Source organism: Bipolaris sorokiniana (assembly GCF_000338995.1).
Source record: "Bipolaris sorokiniana ND90Pr unplaced genomic scaffold COCSAscaffold_21, whole genome shotgun sequence".
In the NCBI taxonomy this organism is placed as follows: Eukaryota; Fungi; Ascomycota; class Dothideomycetes; order Pleosporales; family Pleosporaceae; genus Bipolaris; species Bipolaris sorokiniana.
Window position 1 is genome coordinate 185,965 of NW_006911915.1, and position 11,411 is coordinate 197,375.

General features: G+C 44.3%; 3 protein-coding genes across 3 annotated transcripts; 2 read left to right on the forward strand and 1 right to left on the reverse strand.

The window, feature by feature from the left end:
* Positions 1-3,605: 3,605 nt before the first annotated feature.
* COCSADRAFT_31658 (uncharacterized protein) lies at positions 3,606-4,381 on the reverse strand (the record flags this gene model as incomplete). The annotated part of the gene is made up of 2 exons (XM_007707758.1): positions 3,606-4,107; positions 4,188-4,381. 2 exons carry the CDS (start codon positions 4,379-4,381, stop codon positions 3,606-3,608), a joined length of 696 nt encoding a protein of 231 aa, XP_007705948.1.
* Positions 4,382-4,759: 378 nt separating this feature from the next.
* On the forward strand, positions 4,760-7,254 carry COCSADRAFT_31659 (uncharacterized protein; the record flags this gene model as incomplete). Its single annotated transcript, XM_007707759.1, is given in 10 exon segments — positions 4,760-4,897; positions 5,083-5,117; positions 5,137-5,241; positions 5,281-5,362; positions 5,409-5,521; positions 5,632-5,887; positions 5,936-6,089; positions 6,110-6,367; positions 6,473-6,985; positions 7,223-7,254. The coding sequence occupies 10 exon segments, from the start codon at positions 4,760-4,762 to the stop codon at positions 7,252-7,254; spliced, it is 1,686 nt and encodes a 561-aa protein (XP_007705949.1).
* Positions 7,255-8,388: 1,134 nt separating this feature from the next.
* COCSADRAFT_31660 (carbohydrate-binding module family 6 protein) lies at positions 8,389-9,771 on the forward strand (the record flags this gene model as incomplete). Its single annotated transcript, XM_007707760.1, has 1 exon — positions 8,389-9,771. One exon carries the CDS (start codon positions 8,389-8,391, stop codon positions 9,769-9,771), a length of 1,383 nt encoding a protein of 460 aa, XP_007705950.1.
* Between the last annotated feature and the right edge of the window lie 1,640 nt (positions 9,772-11,411).

An 11,411-nucleotide genomic window follows, 5' to 3' on the forward strand; every position in this document is an offset into this window, starting at 1 on the left:
GTGCCATCCCGCCAAGACAAGACATCCCGCCAAGCATGGGATGGCGAATGGGATTAGGGATGGCATGCCATCACAGACATCCCGCCAAGGAGCAAGAAAATGGGATGGACGGGATGGCAGGACTGGAAGCAATGAGGATATAAGGATGGATGGATTTCATTATTACTCTCGTTGTGGTCAACTCAAATTGTACTTTCTTACTAGTATCTTTACTTAACAAGATTGTCACAAGTTAGTCTATCAAATAGATTAGTCTTGTCAAACCCTCCTTAAGCACGCCAACTCCACTGCATCGCCAGACAAGCCTCACGGAACACTAACGTAATACTCACCTGCCTTAGTGCGGACCAGGATAGAGAAGTATAGACCTATACCCCGTGTAACATAAACCGCCATCTTAAACGCTAAGAAATTGCCTATTCAACGATATATTTTTTATTAGTTTAGCGCTAATACCTATTATGCAATGGATGTTTAAAAATCACAACTTTTTGGAGTTCTTTTTTTTTGTCACCCCACTGTATTTTCGATGATACATCTTACCTAAGAATTATCCTTACTACCAAGAAGTGTTGTTTATCTAACAAGGCAACCTCAATTTTGATTGAACCCATTACTTGATATAACTACAGATGTCTTATAGAAAAACAGTGAAGCTAAAGTAAAGTTTAAGTATGTATCTATCATTTCTATTACAGTGACCTTGCAAAAGTCTGTTCGCGCAAGCTCGGGCCACCCCCATCAACGTGTTAACACCAAGAGCACCATCTTGTTCAACACCACTCAACTGCATCGAAATGAGGCCTTTTGGCTTAGAAATTTCGCGCAGTCGAATGCCAGGATATGAATTAAATAAAGCGCAACGCATTTATATATTGGCTTAAGCGGGGGGGTGGTTGTAGTACGGCTAAAATCGCTAACCGTCTTAGCTACTCGCAACGCGTTATCTAGAAAATTATATAGTAATAGGAAAACGAAGGCACCACTATAACGCATAATTAGATAGGCCATCTACCTAAAACAACTAGTATAGATAATTGCTAGCTGCTACGGGTTATAGAAAAAAGTCTAAAAATCGAATATAGCGCTCTCTATCGCGAGGTAAACCTATAGAATAGGCACCGCGACTAGCCTACCATTTTACGCGCGATAATCTAACAATTAATAGCTATATATTTGTATTATAAGTACTAAGCGGCCCGTCGACTATTTATTAGTAGTTCTATACTAAAAAAGCGTCGATAGTTTGCTCGGAGGTGGTATAATCTTAATTAGAGTAGGCCGACTATAATTAAGTTTAGTAATAAGTATAGTATCGCCCGCAGATCTAGCTATAATATCTAATAGGCATAGAGATTACCTATATAAAAATAGACGTATGAGACAATAGAGCTAGTCTCTACTTCTTATCAGTGTATCGGCGCAGGCAAGACTACTCGGATCAGTATCGGCGGTAGTGTCACTCAGAGGCATATGGGAGTGCGTGGGACATCAAACGAGCCTTGATTCGAATAGACACCTATAGGCCTTGTACGAAAGGGTATCAAAAGTCTAAAGAGCTAGCTACAGGGAGTGTCTCCTTATATACTTATCTTAGTCGGATCCAAATCGGATCCGACCTCGCAACCAGTATTGATAAAGAGGGCGGCGAATACTACCTCCGGTCCGGTTCTGGGATTGGTCCGATACTTGGTGAAGTTGTAACGTCGTTACAATTATAAAGTTTTTAGACGAGTATAGTATCGCCTGCAGATCTAGCTATAATACTACTTAGGTATAGAGATTACTAGGGCAAAAATAGTTGCATAAGATAATAGAAGCTATCCCTACTAGCTAGCAGCCTGCTCGCATAGTATAGGCTGCGATTTAGATAGGTCCTAATAGTGTTATAGGCCGTAGTCTACTCGTAATTATAGAACGGGATATAACATAACGCCGAGGTAGATATACAGCATAGAGCTACTTAATAGCACTTATAGAAGGGCTACTACCTAATTATAGAGCTAGTAAGCTATTTATATAGAATAACTTACCTATCTATACTACTTAAATCTCGCGGTAGTAGTTTAATATTTATAGGATATAGACGATTAACTAGCTACCGTATTCTCTAGATCTTAACCCTATTAAGCACCTTTAGTAGGCACTTAAAAAGAAACTCTATAAGCTTCACCCTAAGTTTGACTATATAGGCGACATAAATAGTGAGTAGGAGCAGTTTAGAAATGGGTTACGCGAGGTATAGTTAAGTATACCTAATTCTTTAATTACTAAGCTAATTATAAGTATACTACGCCGCCTTATATTAGTACGTAATGTAAGAGGGTACTAAGTAAAATATTAAGATTCTTAGCTATAATCTAGTTATTTCAAAATTATTTTTAGACGTTGTTTGGTAGAGTTACATAGTGTTGAAGTTTTAGGAAAAAGTGGTGATCGTGGCCCGAGCACTTAGCGGCACAGACTTTTGGAGTGCGACTGTATATCTTTACCTAGAGACGCACCTTAAGAGTGAAGCCGCAACCACTTTTGACTAGATACACCTCTCCAGGGACATTCCGCCGCCGTAGATAGTGTTCACATTGTTTGGCCGCATCAAGGAAGACCGAAGGACTATATAACTCAAATGCTATTGGCTAATTAAAAGAGATAGAAAACGTAGATGACGTTGTGTGGTTAAAATCGTATGATGGCCGCTTAAGGCGGGGTAGCACCTTCATAGCCGACAGCTGTCAATAAAACACATACGTTACTGTTGAGATACTTATGGCTTGTGGCTTAACCATTAAATAATATCCGAGTGCCTAGTTCCTATCAGACCATGCATCATATCAGTGGCATCGATCGGCATCATTGAGTGCAGGGATCCTTGCCCCTTGGTAAAGGTAAGATTATTCGGCGCTTGGAACAACCTATTCGGGTCAAGTGTTCTCTCACTAACGAAATATCACTTACCAAGATGTCCACGCAGAGGAACAGTCTAACATGACATAGAAATGAAACTTGTTCATTCCGTCCCAGCATATTGTTGCACTCGGAACCTCCAAACTAGGTTAAAACCCTCATCTTAGAGTGACAGTTGATCATTCAGATTCGAATCATTTCATCGCAAACATACAGAGATAGTGCCAGACATGTAGTCGCAGCTAAGATGAACAGTTGTAATATAGAAGTATTTTCTATTACAATAGCGCTGACAGTCGGAAAAGTATAGAGCTTCAAGTATGCACGACGTCATACAGGTTATGTTATGCACAGCAAATCACTTCAGAGATTGCGATATAACAACTTCATTTTCAAACATACCACATTCAAAAGGCTGCTAGTTCAATGTCACGGAATGAGGCTGCCTCATCTAGGTCAAATATGAAATCTCTCTCCCAGGCCTCATGTATTATATTTTGTGCGGCCTGAATTTGCCGGGGTTGGTAGCAGCTGAGTATCATATCAAATATTTTGTCCAGCATCACCTTCCATCCTGGATTTTTTTCTCAGAGGCCCGAGATTGCATCGAGCAACAAGATATGGCCAAAATGCAGAGTTTCCATAAACCACACCTTTTGAAGACGGATGCTCAAGTTCTAGTCTGAGAGAATCAAGACTAGCTATGAGCGCCACAAGATGTACTTTGTGGAAGGTAATCCCATCACTGATATCTCTGGAACACCATCTCTGTCAATATCTTCACTCTTAGCCACAACATGCTCTCTATAAAGGATTCCAGCATATCTCCAAGCATCCCATAGTTGTGCTTGTAGACTATCTCCCATCTCTCCATGCCAGTTCCAAAGCTCGAGTTGAGCTGGGTCATGTTCAGTATAGGCCAATATATCAAGCAGTGAGCGAGGTAAGCCTGTTAGTGTCTCAACACCACTCATCAAGCCTTGACATGTTTCCAGCTCAGCTTCTCTCAAGCGTTCCCAGAAGCCTATTTTAGGGGTTTTCCTGCCAAAAACAATGCCTGGAAGATTCATAACGCCAATAACTTCCAGACAGTGATTCGTAAATGTGTTAGGGATAGGAGCAGACGAGCCGAGGTTCGCATATACGCAGTAAAGCTCTACCACGCACTGTAGTTGGTTTGTCCATGGCAGTTTCTGCATGATCCTGGAAAGATTAGGTATAAAACTATTGGATGCTCAATAACGAATCCTACCGAGAGAGTACAGAGGATTAATCCAGCACACAAAGTCCCGCCATTGATGATACCGTTACGTTCCTGAAGCTCATCTTGGAAGATTCGCGGAGCGTCCCGAAACTTGGAATGAGTCTCATCTGTTTCAGGCTGTTCGTAAACGAATTGATATGTACGACAAATTGAGACTAAGGAGAGTGATTTTTTCGATGCTTGGCGCAAGTTGTTTTTGAAACTATCGTTCATTGAGGTTGCGAGTAGAGAGTAGATATTACTCTCGAAGACTGTTACTTCTTAGAATGAATTTGCCTTAAGGTAATGTTATGTGAGACACAGGTAACCACAGTGTCTATTGTTGACAGACATGGGATGGATGGGGCGATCTAAGAGGATACACTGGGTGCAAGACAACTACTCACATACATTTGGTGAGAAGGTAATCATCATATTTATGCTCATGCCCATTTACGAAAGAATTTTGACATGTTCGCTCGTGTCTGAAACTTGGTTTAATATCAGATTGTGTCCCAATTACGCCAAGCGCTGCGGAGGAAATTCCAATAAAGTCCTGCTGCCCTTGTCGTTTTGGATGCTCCGAGAAGCGGAGAACAGAATACTCCAAATATGCATTCCCGTCAGAAGTGGTCAGCTAACGTCCCGGGTTATGGCTGGTATCCAATATCGGCAGAGCTGAACCTGCTAATCGACCGCGAGAGGCGACTCCGCAATCCCATTTCAGCTTTAGTTCATAGTCATTACAGGGTATACGTCGGCTACGATAGACGAGGCAGTCTGGTCGATTTTGGTCGCATTTCCGTGTTCTTTTCTTACAATTTCCACATGCGCCACGCGATCTTGTCCTACCAACAAGACTGAGTGATGAATAAGATTTGTAAAGTAGATGGGCGGATGCACTTCCCTATTTAAGATTAACATGGTGTATACAGAGCCTACTCAGTCATGTGCCTAGTCTTAATGCGAGGTAAGCTAACTTCAATTAGGCTAGAGTGGAGTTCCTTATTTCAGATCACTATTACTGATGAAGTGGTCCGTATCAACCTTCCTAAAGAGATTATTCTAGATGTAGAAGTCATTGCTCACAGCAGGTAGACCTGGCTGAGGAAGAATTACCTATAACTTTCGAGGGCATTACCGTCGCATACAACGACCAACGTGCGCGCATTTTCTTCTCAACTGCTCTTCCCACAGATAAACTACTCTTGGTTTGTAAGTACTCGCCAACTTTGTAATGCCACCTCTAGTACCATCCCAGACTATCGAACATGTTGTTCCTTCTTTTGGAAAAATCAAAGGTCTTGAATTTCCTGGAGGCATTCGGCAATTCTGCTCCATTCCTTATTCTGACATCTCGAAACACTGGACACGGTCTACGTTTGAAACAAGTTTATCAAGAATGATTCATGAAGGAACTCAACATGGATAAGTAACGTGACGTTCAACACACTTGCTTGGCTAACTCTTACAATGTTATTCAGCTCAATCTGCCCTCAATCCCCAGAATATCCAGATCTCATCGGTGGCCTGGTCCTAGTGAAGCCTTTCCCACATTTTCAAATGCCAGAGTTGGATAAATTAAATTGTCTAAATCTAAATATTGTAATGCCACCGGAGTACTGGTCAGGACCTCATCATGTCATGGTCTGGATCCATGGCGGTGCATCAACCCATCCAGCCTATGACATGACTAAGTTCGTTTCACACGCCGTTAATTCTGGAACTCAGGTCGTAGGAGTAAGTGTTAGCTATCGAGTGGAATTATTTGGCTTCTTGGCCTCCCAGGCGATAGAGGATGATCTTGCTCCAGATGGATATCGGGGTGCTGGGAATTTTGGTCTTACTGATCAGCAGACAGCCCTTGAGTGGGTTCAGCAGTACATTTCGGACTTCAACAGTGATCCTACTAAAGTCACTATCTTTGGAGAATCGGCTGGGGGTATGTCAGTTGCTCATCAGATATGGGCTGCACAGCCAACTGTCTTTCACCGTGCTGTCAGCCTGTCCGGAAACCTGAACACTATTCCAACGTGGTCTTTGAGCGACACGAGGGCCGATGGAAAGCACTACTTCAACACTTGAGTATTGATCTGTCAGCAGCTAATGCCCTCGATCAGCTCAGGTCAGTAGCCCAAAAAGCACTGGCCAATGCTACATGCTTGATTGAGGGTACCATGGGAACTACTGGAAACCCGTGCGATGACGGATGGTTTCATAGTAAAATTCCGTCTATATCCTCCATATCATCGCCGCCAGCTTGGTTATAGTCGTATATGGTTGGCAATGTCTTGGATGAAGCCAACATTTTTCGTCAAATAATAGTCAACGAGACATATGAGACGTTGAAAGCTGCTCTGCTAGAGTTCATTCAAGAGCCGGAGCTGGATGCTGTCCTTGATATGTACGGCATTAGACCTGATATTTCCGCAGAGAATTTACGAGCCAAATTTGAAGACTTGGCGACAGATGCTTGTTTTACATTACAAAATCGCATTCATGCCTCAGTCTCAAAGATTCCGAAAACATATGCATTCCATATAGATCAACTAGCGAGGTTTGAATTTCCCTTCGACGGTCTTGCGTACCACGCAATTGATGTCGCATATTTTTCTATGAATCTCACTGAAAGGCTCACCCTTCCACAACAGAAGCTTGCAGAAAAGATAGCAGGAGATTTGTTCAACTTTGCATGGGATAGAGAACCTTGGAAACCGTATGGTCAAGACAAGCACTGGATGGTTTACGGCCCCGATAGCAAGTGGGCTGTCAAGATAGAGATTGAAGTTGAATTGATCGGTAACTACAAGAGGATGGATAGAATTCTGCACATGGGAGGTGGTTTTCTTAATCGTCGGCTTGAGGCTGTAGATTATTTTGCAAATCAGCGTTGGTTACAAAATCCTACTTAGAGCTGCAGAATAGATGCACGCTAGACCTGTCCATTTAGGCATGGTTGGTACAATCCGGGCACCTGTAAGAAAAAGTGTCCCGTTACACCGTGCGTCCTGGCACGTAGGGATGGACGTTAACCTTGAACGAGTTCTATCTTTAATAATCGGCTGTCATGTTCAGGGCGCGAGAGGCCTTATATTGTGTACGGGTGAGTTAACTGTAAAAGACCATATACGACACAGTACTCGTACGGGCCGGGCCGTTCATAATAACAGGACCGAACACTACAGGCACAAACCCACCCATCCAGCGGCAACAAACCACGCAGCACGCACGTGCACATAACATAAAACTATATTGATATGCCTGTTAACAAGCATAGGCTTGACCTACCCTGCTGCCGTTCTTGATCTTGGGGTTTCACCGTCGTGATATTCGGGCCTGTCATAGTCATCCTTTTGGGCCTCTTACGGGTTGTTTATGCACGAGCGCATGCACAAAACATCCCATGCGGTCGATTCGAGGATTAAACTGGGATCTTTAGGATTGTGCAAGACTATGAATGGCTTATATAGCCAAGCGGCTGTTTGTAACAGTAGCACTAGTCAGGCGTCGCGCCTTTACTCAACGTGAGTTTTCGGTATGCATGCATCCGGTCACCCAATGCTGTTCGCTTCGACTTGCTGGTAGGAACTATGCGATAAACCTCCGACCGAATCATGTTGCACCTTAGGTACGCCTTTGCTTTGCCCCACACAGAAGAGTGTTGTGTATACGGAGTGCTCTTCGTTCCTACCCGCAAATTATGATTTGTGGATTATTTATTCTTAACTAGTATGTCTCGGAACATCGAAACTGTGACCGGGCTGCAATCTCCGATGTCCACGCAAGATTTGCGGGGTTCGTATCGTAACTATACCTGAAACGCTGCCACTCGCGACTGCCTCCGGAGCGTGGCCCCCGCCGGGAAAACAATCACATATTTGTATTCCACGTCTACCACAAGAATAACCTTGAGGGTCATCAAACTGCTTCATCTAAAAACATAATTCGCATCTCTTGGAAGCGGCTATCAGCATACAAACCGTCAAGTGACTCAAGGGGAACCCTGCGAGCGGAAGAAACGATGCACTGCTTAATCTGGAGAATTTGCAGATATGACTAGTGCGCTGATCTCATATTACGACGGAGGAACTGCCTGGAGTAGTAGGTAATCAAATTCCGCCCTATATGTAAGACAACAAGGTGTGCGTATGTTGCATTCGATCCTTTATAGTCAATCCCCTTTTGATTTGACGTGCCAATTCGATTTACAATACAATCGCCACTCTATTTACCGTCAAGTCATGGTAGCTTCAAACACTAGGACCTTATTTGGGGGCTTTGCTGCCTTGCTTCCCACTGTGCTGTATTTTGGAACATTACTCAACGGGGTTGGGGTAGTGAGAGCAGACAATCCTATCGTCCAAACGATCTACACTACGGACCCAGCACCTCTTGTCTACAATGACCGTGTCTATGTCGTTACCGGCCATGACGAAGACGGATCTACAACATTCAACATGAAGGACTGGCACCTCTATTCGACGACGGACATGGCAAATTGGCAGGATCACGGGTCGCCAATGAGTTTGAAAACGTTCAGCTGGACTAATGCAAACGCATGGGCTGGGCAGATTATCCAACGCAACGGGAAGTTTTACTTCTACGCTCCAATGCGGCGCACCACTGGAAGCATGGCTATTGGCGTAGGCGTTGCCGACAACATCACCGGACCATACCGTGACGCGATCGGCAAGCCATTGGTTGATAATAACGAGATTGATCCGACTGTCTTCATAGACGACAATGGCCAGGCGTACTTGTACTGGGGAAATCCAGGTCTCTCCTATGTAAAACTAAACCAAGACATGATATCCTACAGCGGAAGTGTCAACAAGGTTCAGCTCACGACTGCTGGGTTTGGCCCTCGGAGTAAGGGCACAAGGGCTACTGCGTATGAGGAAGGACCATGGTTCTATAAGCGCGGCGGACTTTACTACATGATTTACGCAGCCAACTGCTGCTCCGAGGATATTCGTTACTCCACCAGCACTAGTCCCACTGGCCCCTGGACCTATCGCGGACTAGTCATGGCAACAGCGGGTGCGAGCTTCACGAACCATGCTGGTGTTGTCGATTTCAAAGGTAGTTCATACTTTTTCTACCACAATGGTGCCCTTCCTGGGGGAAGCGGTTACACACGATCGGTATGCGTAGAACGCTTCGCATACAATGCCGACGGTACTATCCCTACTCTTACAATGACAAAGAACGGCCCGCCCCAAATCGGTACCGTGAACCCCTACGTGCAACAGGAGGCTGAAATGATCGCCTGGGAGTCGGGCATAGAAACTGAAGTTTGTAGCGAAGGCGGAATTGATGTTACTTCGATCAATAACGGAGATTACATTAAAGTTAAGGGCGTCTCATTTGGCACCGGAGCCAAGTCCTTCAGTGCAAGAGTCGCGTCGGCGGCCAGTGGTGGCAAGATTGAGCTGCGTCTGGGCAGTACGACTGGTACTCTTGTCGGCACATGTACTGTTTCTGGAACGGGCGGTTGGCAGACCTGGGCTACAGTCACCTGCCCTGTTAGCGGCGCTACGGGCACTCAAGATTTGTACTTACGGTTCACTGGGAGCGGCAGCGGCAGCCTTTTCAACTTCAATTGGTGGAAATTTGCACAGTAGCCAATTAGTAGTAGTATTCGTAAAATTAATAAATATTATCATGCACATGAGTACCGTTTACTAGGTTAATCTAGCAGTAGATTTATTATATCTACAAGCACTATGTAATAGATAAAGTATAATAGGCTGCGCGGGTAAGTAAAACACGGAATTGTATCACGTGTTCTCTTTACACAACGCTTAGTTATATAACCTTTGTTATGGGTTAGCCCTAAACAGGAAACTGTGAGGAACCAAAAGTTATTGTATTGCTTAAGCTATTGAAAAGGGTCTTGGGTATGGCCACTATTTATAATGTCCTGCCCTAGCCCTGCTTACTTCTAGCCTAAAGGGTAGGCATAGCCTACCCCATAACAACCTTATTCGTATAAAGAAACCTATAGTTATATATTAGATTACTAGCTTCGATAGGAAAAGTGCTCAAAATTTAGCTCGTGCGATGCCAAGCCTTACTTTGGAAGTGTTTAAATCTACTCTTAAAAGTATCTTATTTCCACCTAACGTGTTTTACAAGCGAGCGGCGCGTACAAGCGAGCGGCGCACCCCACTAACTTTGCACACCTCTCTACGTATACAGCTCTACCATAACTGAATAAAATTTATGTATATTAAGGTAGTAGATTAAATACTATCTAAAGTATCTTTCTTACATGTACGCGAATTATAGCTAGTCTCTCTACACCTACTACACCGCGCTAGAGCCTGGCGGCTAACACCTAATCGCTCTCCTCCTTAACGCTCTTCATAAGTAATCTGTTGATCAGCCTCGCGCTGAGCGAGTAGATCTTCTCTAGCTCCCTTTATTAATACTCCTTGCTTCTATATCCGCTTCTTCTTACGCTGCCTACGCTTTGTTGCGGCTTCGTTCGCCTTCTTAAGACTAGCTATCCGATCGCGCATTAGCTCAGCCGAGAGCATCATTACCTCAGCCCCCTTCTTAAGCTAGTTAATTACTGCAATAATTAAAGCTAGTGATAAGCCTTAATGCCGCTAAACGCGATCACGTATTAACGTTGATTAAGCTTTAAGCTCGCGTGTGTTGCTAGGCGTACGAGCCTGCTAGAGAGCCTCTAGAACAGCTGGTGGAGTAGGCGTACGGAGCTTTATATCAAGCCTTGATAGAATAGCATCTAGCTAGAGAGAAACAAGGCCTGCGCCGCGGAAGGCAGAGCAGATATTAGCTGGCGTGAAGGATCGATCGAACGCTACCTTGAACGCTAGTAGAAACTCAAGCTTAGTATTATTATTATTATTATTATTTTGGTTTTACGTCCTGTCTCAGCCGGTAGGCTATATAAGACGTGCAGGCTAGGCCCGCAAGTATCTACGTAGTGCTATCACTTTGGTGTAGGTGGGGGAGGGGGCTATCTAAATCGAGGTGAGGCTCGTAGCCTAGTCTAGAGGGAGGTAGAAGGGGGTCTTGCGGGTAAAAGAGAGAGGTAGGGTGGGTGTAGGGCGAGGCCACCTAGTATAGGTGTTGCCCTAGTTCTCGAGGTTTCCTTTGTGCCAGGCCTGTGTTGCAGCCCTAGTTTCTTCAATAAAGGCAATAGTAGCCTGTATGCCTACGCTCGTGTTTAGCAGGAAGGCTAGCGATAGGGGGTCCTTGCTCGCCTCCTGCATCTTTATCCTAGCCTCCTTAT